At 33.2% G+C, this 13,874-nt stretch overlaps 1 protein-coding gene across 1 annotated transcript in view; it reads left to right on the forward strand.

The window, feature by feature from the left end:
• Positions 1-6,467: 6,467 nt before the first annotated feature.
• LOC118193528 (uncharacterized) overlaps positions 6,468-13,874 on the forward strand; it is a 146,520-nt gene continuing 139,113 nt past the window's right edge. Inside the window, exon 1 of the mRNA XM_085824948.1 lies at positions 6,468-6,845. Within this exon, the coding sequence (XP_085681074.1) occupies positions 6,573-6,845 (273 nt within the window). The 5' untranslated portion in view covers positions 6,468-6,572. The remainder of the gene's footprint in view (positions 6,846-13,874) is intronic.

The raw sequence follows: 13,874 nt of genomic DNA on the forward strand, positions 1-13,874 counted from the left end.
ATGCCTTAAGCACGTATTCATTTTGCTTAATGGTTAATTCGGCTTTGTTAAAATGCATCAACGAGAGAACATCAACGGATGAAATAGTACGTGTTAATGCAGCTTCTTGAGCATTAGATAAATATAAACCATTTAAACCTTTTCTTGAACAAATTAAATACCGGAGCTGGCAATTCCCGGGGCGCCCTCTGGACACTGGATTTGGCAACGTCTGCCAGCTATTGTAGACCTGCGCGTGGTTAGGCTGTAGTGAAGATCTTACAGCAAACCTTGGGTGGCTGTGCTGAAAATGGTTAGTGGATAGAGCTGTTACCGAGTGGTTAATTGGCGGCGGACTAGAACTCGCTATAGCCGGTGGCTCAAATTTCTACCCCATGATAACTCCTTAATTTCTAAACATTTTCCTGCCTCGAAACTCTGCCCCTCCAGGTAAGGCTGCACCTGTTCTGACTCTTGTGGAGTGTCAAATTCTGCCCTTTATCGTCTTTGCATTTTGCATACAATCTCAATTTTCTGATTATGCTTTAAAATTCATTTACGTTTCTTGCAATAAAATACGTGATCATCCCTGTTCATTAGGGTATTCTGATTTCTGCCTCATGAAAGGCTGTGACCGAAGTAAAAACTAAGGAATATGGGCATGCATTCGCATACTCCAAAGCATATATACTGCAGCTCAAATACAAAATGTAGGGTCAGATCATTTTTAATAGTTTATGTAGTAGTAACATTAAAAAAATGCAAATATATCTTCGGTGCACTGTATGTACGAGAAACCTCTTGGTTTAAGCTTTAGAAATGAAATAAGCTTGTAAGTTTTACGATCTTTTGCATCATCTTTTACGTGTAAGTTGCATCTTTTACGTGTAAGTTTCCTGTAAATTTAAACTTTCAGTTTAAAACTGCGGGTTATTTTGTTAGTAATCTAATTTCACAATCTGCTTAAAACAAGTTGAAAGGAACTAATAAAAGAATATCAACAAGAAATACCAGAAATAATATTACAAGGCACATTAGCATTAATAAATGAAAAAGAAAATGGTTCTATCGAATAAGGAAATGCTACTCTGCATACGAAAAGCTATTCAGATTTATGCAGAACACAATGCAAAAAACTATGTCGATTGCACCTGAATTGACCCATTCCTGGATACTGAATACTCGAAATTGTTGTATAAATTTTAGCACGGCTTGATGTGAAAGAGATTGGTCAAACCAAATGCAGAGATGTAATTCTGAGCTGCTCAAAATTTCGGTTTGTCGAAATGTTTGAAGTTTTGATCAAAATATAGCTTCTAATATCTGGAATGGACTACAAATACACAGGCATTTTGTCGCCCGGTAAATTCTAAAACATTTATTGCTGTTAGATTCTGCCGCCCGGTGCGGTCATATCTTTTGCACCGGCTCCGATGTCAGACCTGCATATGTATGCTAAAGACAGTACAAACTGCGCAAAATTCACTATTCCTGGTCTGGATGACAGACACATAGCTTGCATTTTAAGATTTAATAAAACTGATACCTAGATTGATATTATTTAACAATATTTATGAATTTCGGCAAGTCTCTAAGGATCCCTCTACTTCAAAAAGCAAATTTCATAGCCTGCAGCAAACTTATCTGAAGAATCAGGGCCCGATTAAAGCATCCTAAGGCCTTAAGTGGCTGAGGTCTTTCAGGTGCACCTGATGCTCAGTGTTTTCGTTTCCGTAATACCTGTAATAATTACAGGTTTCTCGTAATAAAGGAGGGTTACTAAGAGTATGGAATAATTTTTGGGCTCCTTAAAATCTAGAACCCTAAGAGCGGGCTTTTAAGCAATAATCAAGCCCAGGAAGAAATATTTTCGATTTTCAAACCGGCCTTTTCAAGAATGTTAGATTTAGTTCCATTAAATAGCTGCGATGTTTAAAGCAAACTGATGATTGCTACAAGCAATTCATATTGCTGACATAAGTCATTGTTCACTTGGTATTTGATCTCTAAAAGAAATGATGGTGTCTCAAAAGAAATGAGTCATTATGAAATCTACGAATCTGTATGAAATGTTTAGTCAAATTCCGCAAAAAAAAAAACGACTCCGCATGAAAAAGTTTACTTTTTACTTCCATAAAAATATATTAAAATCAAAAGCATTTGAAATTATAATAATGACACCATTAATTTATTAATTTAATGTAAAATCTACCAAGGTCTTGCTAAAACTTATATAATTTAGAGTGAAGCAAATACAAACAGATGGTAACAAATAATGCCTCACTAATTTAGGAACCGTTACCGTTTACTTGAAAAATATTCCAGTTATTTTTTTACCTGCACAAGAATAATAGCACACATTTGACTTATATCTAATCAATGCCACATGAGTATGGTTATAGGGTCATGAAATTTTAGTGAGCTTATGATTCGTCATTCTAAATGAGTAGCGTAATTAAAAGGGGTGCAGGGGTTCGCTTTCGCCCAGGGCGGCATATTTTTGAAGTCAGCATTTTCACGTGAAATATTATTTTGTAAAGATTAGGTATGTGGGTTATCGAGGACGGTAAAGAAAAATGATATTCTGAGTTGCCATACAGAATTAATAAAATAAAGAAAATAGCTTTTACTCTACTTAAAATATTTAAAGAAATTACTACGAGAATTCAACATTATAACTTTTTTGTCCCGTCGAAACTTCTCAATGAACGTTACGGATATCCACTAAATTATGATCGAGGTGACATTATAAGATATTTCTCCCGCCTTCTTGGCATGCCTCCATGGTGTGGTGGTCTGCACGCCGGGCGCGTATTCCAGAGGTCCGTGGTTCAAATTCCGGCGAAGGTTTTGATATTTTTCATCTTTCCTGCTTCAAAAATTATCCTAATGTCTCTACAACATTACTAAGGAAGCACTCCTCGTTAAGAGAGAAGTGAAGTATTTTAGAGTTTTATTTCGTTATTGTTACGCAAAAAAGAAACAGGAACATGAAAAGGCGGTCCTTTTGAATATTTGCAATTCATTCTAAATAACAATTTTCGGAACAGAGTTCCAAATATTGTACTACTATTACTAACTATGTAGACCTTTACGATGTCGTCTGCGGTTTCGCAAATAAAAAAACAACTAAAAATAAAATTAAATAAATCTAAAAGGTGTCAGATTTTAACGGCCGCCGAAAAGGTTCTTGCTGAGCTCGCAATCTAGCAGCGCTCTTGCACTTTAGTAATAAAAACCCATTTTTTCCCTCTTTTTAGCTTTATTATTAAGCATCGTTTTCTTCACATTTACGCCTCATTACAGTTCAACAACAAAACTTTTAACTGCTGCATTGCATCATATGTTTAGAATTCCCGATGCAGTATTGCCGTGCATTTTTGTGATTTTCTTCAGACTTTTCTCAGTTCATCGCATCAGTATTCAGTTTTTTAGTAAGCTGGGTAACAAAAAATTTTTTGGTCTTTTTGTTATTAACTTTTTATGCATTTTTATCGTTAACCTTTCGTGTAATAACTTTATTTATTAAATAACACGTTCTTCGCCCTTACGCCACATAAAATTCAAGCATAAAATTAAGCAGCAAAATTTAAAAATATTTAAATCAGCATATCCTTAGAGTTCCCGATACAGCGTTAAAGGTTGCCATACACATTTTTATATTCGCTATATTATTTCTATAAGAACCTGTAGAGACATTAGGTATTTTTTGGAAGCAGGAGAAGTGAAAAATGAGCAACACCTTCGCCAGGAATCGAACCACGGACGTCTGGAATACGCACCCAACGTGCAGACCACTACACCACGAAGGCACGCTAAGAAGGCGGGAGAAATACCTTATAAACTAGCCACCTAAATAAAATGTATATAATGATTTTAATGAGTCCAGCTAGTGTAGTTTTAAAAAATATTGAATATTTCTAATTAAACATCTCATGATTTTCATACATCTTTATTTAAATGAATCACACTAAAAGCTAGAAAAATATTCTTAAGAGCTGTGTTTATTGCTTTTAAATCGCTTAGTTTATTACTCAGTAACCTTCCAGATTTAATTTGAAAGTGTTTTAGGCTTTACTAAATGGCAACACGCTAACGTCTGGAACATAAAAGTATTTTTTTTTTTCCCTTGCACTCATTGCTGTCGTTAAGTCCAATTTGTAAATTAGGATTGAAAGATTAATATCTTACATTTTTCCGAATGAGAATAGTCTTGCGCTGTCGAGATAAAAGTTTTGCCATTGGCAGCTTTCAAATCGTTGAGTTTGTTAATTAAAATTTCAAATAAAGATTTCTAACTTATTCTATAGAGTTATTTATTGAATTTCTATTCAATAAAAATTTAATAAATTAGTTTCATAAAATATGAAATAAGCAGTGAAACAAAATGGAAATTCAAAATTCTAGATTCGGATGGAGGACTGCGTTATTCAAAATTTGATGGCTCATGGTACTATCGTTTTTTCACGGTACGAGGAAAAAACATACATGCGAGAAGATTCCTCATTATTTATTTATTTTTAAATAATATAAAGTGGTAATATTTTGCGGCAACCATTTGAAAACTGATACGCCTTTTATAGCAAACCAATGCAAAATCCTATTTCGATACTAGTAGTCCCTTTTGGGCTAATATTAATATAATTTAAATTTTTTTAATTAAAATTTTTCTTCAAAAAATGCAATTTCAATTTTTTTCTCCATATGCCATTTTGATATATTTTTAGTAATTTGTTTGTATATCCAAAAGAGTTGCAAATTCAAGTTCCCCCCCCCAAGCGGGAAAATCGGATACTGCCTCGGGCCGCAAAAGCTATAACTACGCCACTGTTCTAAATGTTATCTAATAGCATCCTTTTCTCGCGTTTCTAATCCAAAGCAGAAAAAAAAAAAAAAAAAAGTACTTCTCACTAGAAATAACATCAGAGAGGAAAAAAATAGCTGACTTATTGCTCTTGAAACATCTCTTGAGAACTTTCCCTCTTGTTCTTTTTTTACGTGGTGTTAATGTTAACACCCAGTTCCAGTATTCTTGTCACGTTTGCAAAACATCCCTAGAATAGATGTGCAAAGATCAGTATGCACTTCCTCCCGTTAAATCACAAATTTAATCCGATATCGCAATTTCAATAAATTTTCCTTGAAAGTACTTAAGGAAGCAGTGTATTATTATAACCCGACGAAAAATTATTACTGCAAATAAATTTAAACAAGAAACAGATGTCTATTTTTTATTTCCTTGTACGAAGTAAAGGAAATATCGTAATCGAATCACGATTTTGGGTATCATATTTCATCTGAAATATTCATTTTGACTTTTCCTGAATCCATTTGGACTGTCTTTAGTATGATGTCTATACATATAGGCAGAATAAAGGAGTTCCCCCCCCAAAAAAAAAACGGATTGTGAAATGGATTAAAAATAGAATTTTTTTCGTCTGTACGTACGTAGATACGTATCTCGCAGGCATGTTTCTTTAAGGGGGAAAGATTGACGAAAAATTTTCGCCTTAGTGATCACTCCCTGTATTCACGTGCTCTAATGATTGATTCTTTTAACAGTTTCAGGATTAACATTGATTGCATGTCGTTCTTCTAAATCCGCTGCTATTTTTACAGCACTAATTTTTTTAATTATTATTTAATTACATTTTCACTTTTCATAGGACAAATCTTCGATTCCTTCTGGCTAACTTAGAATATTATCCAGACTTTGGTGCATTTTGAACAGTTCTATACATTTTCTATCGTTTTAATACATCAAAGTTTTGAACCCCTTGCATCAAGGATTTAAAGAATATTTTGAATTACTTTGAATACGTTCATCATCTTTAAAATCGTAACGTGATAATTTGTAGCATCTTGCTATACTAACTTCAGAACTGAACTAAATAGAACTGTTACTAAATTTTGCTAAATAAGTAATAATTTCCAAAAATGACGATAATTTTGTGATGCATGTTTATGTAAATATATGACAAGAAATAATATATAACCAAAATAAATAAAACTTTCAAGTGTCTGAATTATTATGGTGTATTATATATTAACACTTTCGGAACATATTATTTTGTTCCAAATAATATTTTGATGATATTTATTTTGCAATAAACAAACCTTAAAACAAAGAAGAAATAATACATTAGGAAAGCTTTTAAAGCCTATGCTTCAATGCTTAGTACAAGATCTATGCAAATAAATTTCAAAAACGCAAGTGTCCTAAAACAAATGTGAGCCATTTTAAATATGTATACACGGAAAAAAAAAATTATCTAAATTTCTTAATTATCCGGATGGCTATTATTCATGTTAGTCCATATACTCGAAATTCTATTTTATTTGTTTCTTGTTATTCAAGTTAGGTCAAGAGATAAATCTCGCTTTTTTTATTTTGTCATGCGAACAGAATTCCTCCGTTATCACATTCTCGTAAGCACAGATCAGTTATTCAATGTTTATCAAATTTTAATTCAGATAATCAGTATCGTAGAAATCAAATCACGTTTTCCATTTCGTAGTTGTTAACGACAATTGACTGTTGCAAATCTCCTTAATTTTGCTAGCCTTTTTAGCCATAAATTTTAGAAAACGATATGAAAATCGATCAAGATTTGATCGAGGAATTCGATAAAAATGGTGCCGTGTGTCTTAGAGGAGTATTCGAAGAAAAGTGGATTGATATTATCCGTAAAGGGATTAAGAAAAACTTAATGGATCCTAGTTCTTACAGCGAATTTCTGAAAGGAACAGCAGGAGATGGATATTATTTCGATGATTATTGCAATTGGAAACGAATTCCGGAGTTCTATGATTATGTATTTAAATCTCCGGCTGCAGCCATTGCTGGTACTCTGGTACAGTCTAAGGTACTGTGAATTTTTAATTTTTATATTTACTTTAACATGCATAATCGTTGGGTTTATTCTGACGTTAGTTAAGTCTTAAAAAATGAAAAATAAATATTAAAATGAAATAAAAAAAGCAATGTTTGCTTAGGAAAGAATATTACAAATTCTTAACGTGTTCATTAAATTTAATCGTAAAATTTTGTTTTCAACATCTTTAAAAATAATAGCCTTTAAATAATCCTCTATTATAGTCATTCACAAGTTTATTGTTTTCAGTTTTATTTACTGCAGCTTTTCTTAAAAGTTCATCTAAATTGCTAAACTGTACTACCATTCGCAATTTGAATAATTATTTGCATATTTGTGTGCACATCTTTTAATACGTATCATGCCTACTAGCAATCGAATATACAACTATAAATCTGATTGCAAAACATATCTGATTTCCCCGTGCAGGCTGTCGTGGTGTAGGAGTTTAGGACATCTAGTTAGTGAATGAAAAATCTGCGGTTCGAATACCGGAGAAGACATAATTGATTTTTCTTGTTTCTGAAAAGACTTGATAATATTTATAGTGGTGCTCGAACTGAAAATGTAGTCGGCGAAATAATTCATCATTGCTTAGATTTTGTCGGTTGCGTATCGTGCCTCTTTTCAGTCGCCATTTAAGTATTTCTCTATGCATACTCTCGTAGTGTACGTGGTTATAAGCCCAGCAAGGGGCTGAAAATCCAGCTAGCCACATTTGATTTTTTGTGTTTCTTGTTTCATTCACCTAACATTCACTACATAGAGAACTATCGTACTCTCCTAAGGTAGATTCTTGGCTGTAAAATGGCCTAAATGGAGGCTCGGGTCTTACCCCTTAAAGCATGAACAGCTAATTAACTTTCAAAACTCTGCCATGAATATATAATTTCTGTAAGACATAAACCCAGAGGCAAAGCCAGAGTTTTGTCGCCCGTTACAATGCATATAAAATGTCAAAGCAGCTTATAGGAAAATAAATAAAAGCTCCATGCTTATTTTTTGAATAAAAGTTTAAATTCCAACATTCTAGACGACTTTCTAGAAGTTTGCTTCATTATTCCAGTTGCTTTCCTGACAGTACAGTAAGAATTCTTAAATAATAAGCTACTCATTTTAAGTTCTTTCCAATAAATTTGTATTTTGAAAAATTTCTCTCATAACAAGTAATATTTACAACAATTGTAAGGGAAAATGAAGGTAGTATTATAATATACTAATAGTACCATGATATACGTCTACTTTAAAATACAACCTATTGGTATACGTTCTGCTTGGACGCGGGAAGTTTTGCAAATTTCTGTTTGGGATGAGACGTTTGTTTGGAATACCACTCGACTTCGATAACTCATGACTGCGCGCACAACATTTCTCGATCTCTTTCGAGACAATACTACGGCTGCTCATGAATGTCTGTATGCCTCTTGCTACTTTTCAGTTAACAACCTGTGGGATAATTAAAAATTATAAAGGGATTTGGGTTTTTTTTCTCTTAAAAGTTCTGTAAATTTATTAATAATAGGAAAACTAAGTGAGGTATTAAGGAAAGAAGAAAATGGTTAGGATCACCACGGAGGCAAAAAAATAGATTGTGGAAAAGTATGAACACGGCATGCGTATCCCAGACTTGGTTACCGCATACGGTATAATGAGAAAGACAGTCTCTACGGCTGTGCAAAACAAAGATGCTATTAAATCAGCTAACGTTGCGAAGGGGATGAAGTCAGAGACATTAATAGCATGACGTGAAATTGCTTTTGTTCTGGATAACAGAAAAACATTTATGTACATTATTTCAATTATTTATAGCATATATTTCACCCACTGCATCTGTATTTTATTATGAAACAGTCTTATAATAATAATGTAATCTTTTTTATAAGATCGGATTAATTATTTCCGCTCTACTTCTTACTAGACAAGTTGGTTTGATATAGGGTGGCATACTTCCAAGAACCTAGAAAGTATTAATGACGTATACCGAGGTACTACTGTACTTGAAACTGCGCTTTGGAAACTCTACTTTAAACTGCAAAATTTCATAATGCCCTTCCACCTTTTTATTTGTTTTCTAAGCAATAACAGAAATTAAACTCTGACGTACTTTTCTCTCAGCGAAGAAGTGTTCCATAGTTACGTCACCCCGATCATGATCAGCTGTTTTATTAGAACTTTAATTAGTAGGATTGATACTGTAATCATCAGGACCTAAACCCTCTTTTTATAATAATAATGATAAAATACTGGTGAGCGAATACTTTCTTTCCAAACTGTATATCTGCTCCCTATAACTACATCTCAAAGTGACCGTCAAAAGATTTCTTTTTTAAACAAGAAGACATTGGCTATTCTGACAGCAACACTGAGTCACCATCATTGCTGATACAAATCGCAAAGAACCGGAAATATTTCTTCCTTTCTTATTTCTGCATTTCAGCGAGTTCTGGCCATCAGGTCCAAGCAGTTAATGAAATGACGAAAGAGAAAAACCTTGCAACCTCTCTCTTGACATTATACAGGGAGGATGGCTGTAATGACGGCTGTTTAAAGAAGTAAAATAAAAGCACAACCAAGCCATTTTCTCCTCCTCCCCGCATGCTCTCGGGATCCAATTATGTTGGAGAGCGGAAAAGCCGGAAAAGAGGTGGGGTGAAGAAAGAAAGCATCCCTCTTTTTATTCATTTTTTTCTTTTTCCATCTCCCCATATTTCTGATGAGTTTGTGGTTTTGCTGTATTGGCGAAATTAACCCAGTAATCTTCGCCGGAAAGTGATATTTCTGGTAGCAAATATTATCAGAAAATTCGAGATGAGTCTTAAGTTTTGGAAGGGCTGGGTTGCTTGTTTATGTTTAATACGCAATCGTCAGGAAAGTTACGTGAATGATTGAATTCTAATGCCATTTATGGTTTTGAGTTGATGAAAAATATTTAGTTGTGAAGCTGATCTGTTGGCGCGAAATACATTTTTAGCCATCATTGATGATCTCCGATTGTGTATGTCAAATCTTATGAAATGTTTTCTAGAATAATTATTAATTTAATATCTAATTAAAAACTAATCGTAATAACATTTGGACACTAAGATTATTCGCTAGATTGCCTTGTTGCCATTGAGGCGCTTTGTCTATGCCAATATAAAATACCTACAGGAAAGTGTGGCATTTATGCTTAAATTTTACTAGCAAAATGTAATTTAATTGTTCCTTTCTGCCTCTTTGTGCCATGAGGCTCTCTCATTCTAGAGTTTAGATTTGAATAACAAGTAGTTTTAAGGAAAGATAAAAAAAATTATGAATAGGTGTGCCAGAATTTTAGCCTGTTTTTTACTGCTGCCTTACCGATTAAAGCAACGTCTTTTAGTGACACCAGTGCTGGTCTTGATGAGAATATTGTAGACTGAGGTTACATTCCGCTTTGGCAAAGTTTGTAGTCTGTAGTCAAGTTCGATTTAAACTGTTGAATTTATAACCATTGTGAATTAAACTGTTGAATTTTTAACCATTGTGAAAGAAAGCTTTGTGTTTAAACCATGTCCAGGTTGACTGGTAACTTCATGTTTGTTATATTTTAATTTAATCCCTCACAAGGGGGGATGTAGAATAAATTTAAAATGCTTTGCTTCTATGCCTGTTTACGTAAAGTGAGGAATTCTAGTGATAATTCCCTTTGAAGTTCAAGTAGCACCTTATTTTTATTGAAATTGAGCTAGCTAAATTACGTGTACCTACAGCAGATACTACAAGTTGTTCGAAAATGCAGTGTTTCGAACTGAGAATGAAAGTTTCATAGCACGTTGTAGAATATAAGTACATGTAGAGATTATGTTTTTAATTGAACAAAGATTATTAAATACAAATGCGAAGAAACTTGATGAGAATATTTACGCATGAACTTGCGTTTAATGAAATATAGGAACTTGGATAGAAAAGCTGCACTAAAGTTTAGCATAATAGCAATCTAACACATTATCAATAAGATACAGATGAGAAAGGGGACTTATCTCTTATCTTGGAACGAAGTTGAAGAGAATGTGAGTCGCATAAGGGCTTGTATAAGTCTTTTACGAAAGGAAGGGAATACTAGTCCAAATTACCTGCAAAGCTGAGCACGTAACTTGAAAGTGCTTTATTGGAAAATTTTTAATTTTCATCATTCATAAGTTTAAGAATAGTAGGCAGTTTCATATCTTCGTGCAGGGCAGTATTTTTGATGTAGTAAAGTGCCCCGTTAATAATCCTAAGAAAATTATTCTCAAACCTCTGAAGAATGAGGTCCCAACTAAAAAAGCTTATTATGCTCTAACATAACAATACCGAGTAGAGCTTTTGGATTAAAATGGTGGTAAAAAACTATGAAGTATATTTTCGTACTGTAGAACTTTAGCTAAATCTTAGATTTTGCTTTTAGAGTTTCCGTTTCGGTAGGAATTTGAGTCGACAGTGCTCTTGATAACGTCAAAGAATTCTTTTAGTTGCAAGAACGCATCAGACTGCTACTCACTCATTACAAGCATAAACTTCTACTAGGATTCATGAGTTTTCAACGCCTCCAAGCCGGAAGTTTTCATTACTGATAGCGGGCTCCATGAGAAAACTGCATATTAGTCGTCATGATTAATCATTCAGAAATGAATTTATTATCATTAAAAAGATTATGAATCCACAAATTTATAATCTTTTCTCCTTGGAGGTGTCATTTAAAGATGAAAATTGAAAGAGTAGGTAAAAGATGGGACGAATATAAGTCTTATCAGAAAATGAATTGGTTTTCCTCAGCTGAAACCAGCTGGTTAAGATTTTTTAAGGTCCTAAGCACTTGAAAGATTTTGGTGCTCCCACATATGTTTACTCCAGCTTTTCCTTCATTTCTTCTCTCTGTCGGTTTTGGTTTAGCACACTATACATTCTATGGTAAAACCTAAAACCGGCAATGGGAAACTTTTTGGTACCCCCTTTTTTGGATACCTAAGCATCTTTCTATAGTGCACCCTTTTCTTTGATACCTTAAGTACGTATTTATATTGCTTAGTGGTTAATCTTGCTGAAACATTTATTTATAGACTGATTGATTTTATTAATAGCCTTTATTCCTCCCGTATGTCACCAGTAACGGTCTAAAACTGTTGTGAACTTAATGGCGTGTTTATATTAATAATTTACATCGAGTACAAAGCTAATAGTTTAAAACTCGTGAATAATATTGCAGAAACTGTTCTTGCACAGAAGCTCTTCCAAATTTTTCTGTATAAATTTGAGTTTTGTATCCATCTGTATGGCATCTCCATGTTATTTAAATTTAAAAGTAATGAGAAGGAGCAGATTTGCTCAAGCTCCTTAGAAAACGCCTTAAATAATAATATTAATGATAATAATAAGGCTTGAAAATGCCTTTAACTTGATGAAAATGATTATTTTACATCAAATCATTATAATCTATGATGTCAGAAAATTCTTTTATTAATTGCAAAAACTTTGCACATATTTATAAAAATTATAAATTAGATAAATTATACATTACATAAATTCCGAGTACAGTATAAAGTCCGTAATCCGGACTCGTCGGGACTTCGGCGAATCCGGATTATCGACTTTTCCGGATTATAGATCATCAACTTAAATCTGGTAAGACGGCATGCAGAAATAATACAATTAAAAATATGAAACCGTAATTTATGAAATAAAGAGCAATTATAATCTAAAGGGTATCAAAATTTACAAAAAAAAAAAAAAAAAAAAAAGCTTAATATTTATTTGTTTACTTTATTAAACATTTCTATCAATGTAAGTTGTTTAAGTTGCTTCGTTGCTAATACTTTCCTTTTAATTCTATAAACAGACATAATTTCTTGTTCAGTTACAAAGTTCCACTGTTCAAGTCCTGTAATTGCTTGTCGAGAATACCGACAAACTTGTCAATCGAAATTTTTTTCGTTTTTAATAACCTCTCTGCCACTTTCTTCACTATCGGAAGCGCAATGGTAAACGCTTTACGCGCATGCGTAAGTTTGTGGCTTTGAGGTCCGAATTATAGATCATTCCGGATAATGGACGTTCGAATTACGGACTTTGTACTGTATTATGAATTATATTAGTCAAAGATATTATTAATAAAATATAAAGATAATAGGTGCAACTGCGTTTAAATTACTCAATCAGTTGAGTTGCTTTAAGTTGATGAAATAAATTAGGATTGTTTCTGGAACTAAAATGCTGATACCTCTAAGAAATGTCAATTTATCAATCCGCATGAATTGTAAATGACCGTAAAGCGTAATGTAGTGATGACAGAAGGGAAGCCTAAGCTATAGATTGAGGGGGGGGGCGCTATAGCGTGACGCAGGCGAGTGGGGCAGCTCTTATGCAAATAAAAAATACACATGAAAAAGTAATTAATTTATTTCATTGTTTTACAAAGTTATTAGTAAACTCAAATTGATTAATTTCCAAATGTAATTACTTTATTTCATTTCTTATCAGTAAGAAATTCAAGACTGTTATTCAAAAATATAAAAATAAATAAAAACATTGTATTGCTTCTTTCAAACATCCTGCTCTATCTAGTTAGATTTGCTTGTGCATGCTTTACATATAGATGGTCAGGTGCTTCCAGATGCTGGACAAAAGAGTTTGTCAAATTTCTGAACCCATAGAAGCGGTAGGAACTAAATTGGAGAGGTCTGTGGGCAACACAGATAATGCATCAAAAACATTTACTATCATACAGAATTTGATAAAAGTTAGAAATAATTTAGAAATTGATTCGATGTCCAAAATTATGAGAAATTTATGGCACTTGGCAACTGTGAATTTCTAATAAATCTGATGACAGACAACTTAGATCACGATCTTATCTTTAGAAAATGTTGATAATCCGTAAAATTTGAAAACAACAGATATGTGGCTTGCTTGTTCTGGAACGAGCATGAGAAGAAATTACGGGGTAATTTAAAGGCAGCAACAAAAAACTATCTGAGAAAATTGAAAAAGAATTCGAAGTTCTTGAGCATTACAAAGCTGTGA

Source organism: Stegodyphus dumicola, chromosome 10 (genome assembly GCF_044657685.1).
Source record: "Stegodyphus dumicola isolate Sdum_Otavi_A_Nest chromosome 10, ASM4465768v1".
Classification (NCBI taxonomy): Eukaryota; Metazoa; Arthropoda; class Arachnida; order Araneae; family Eresidae; genus Stegodyphus; species Stegodyphus dumicola.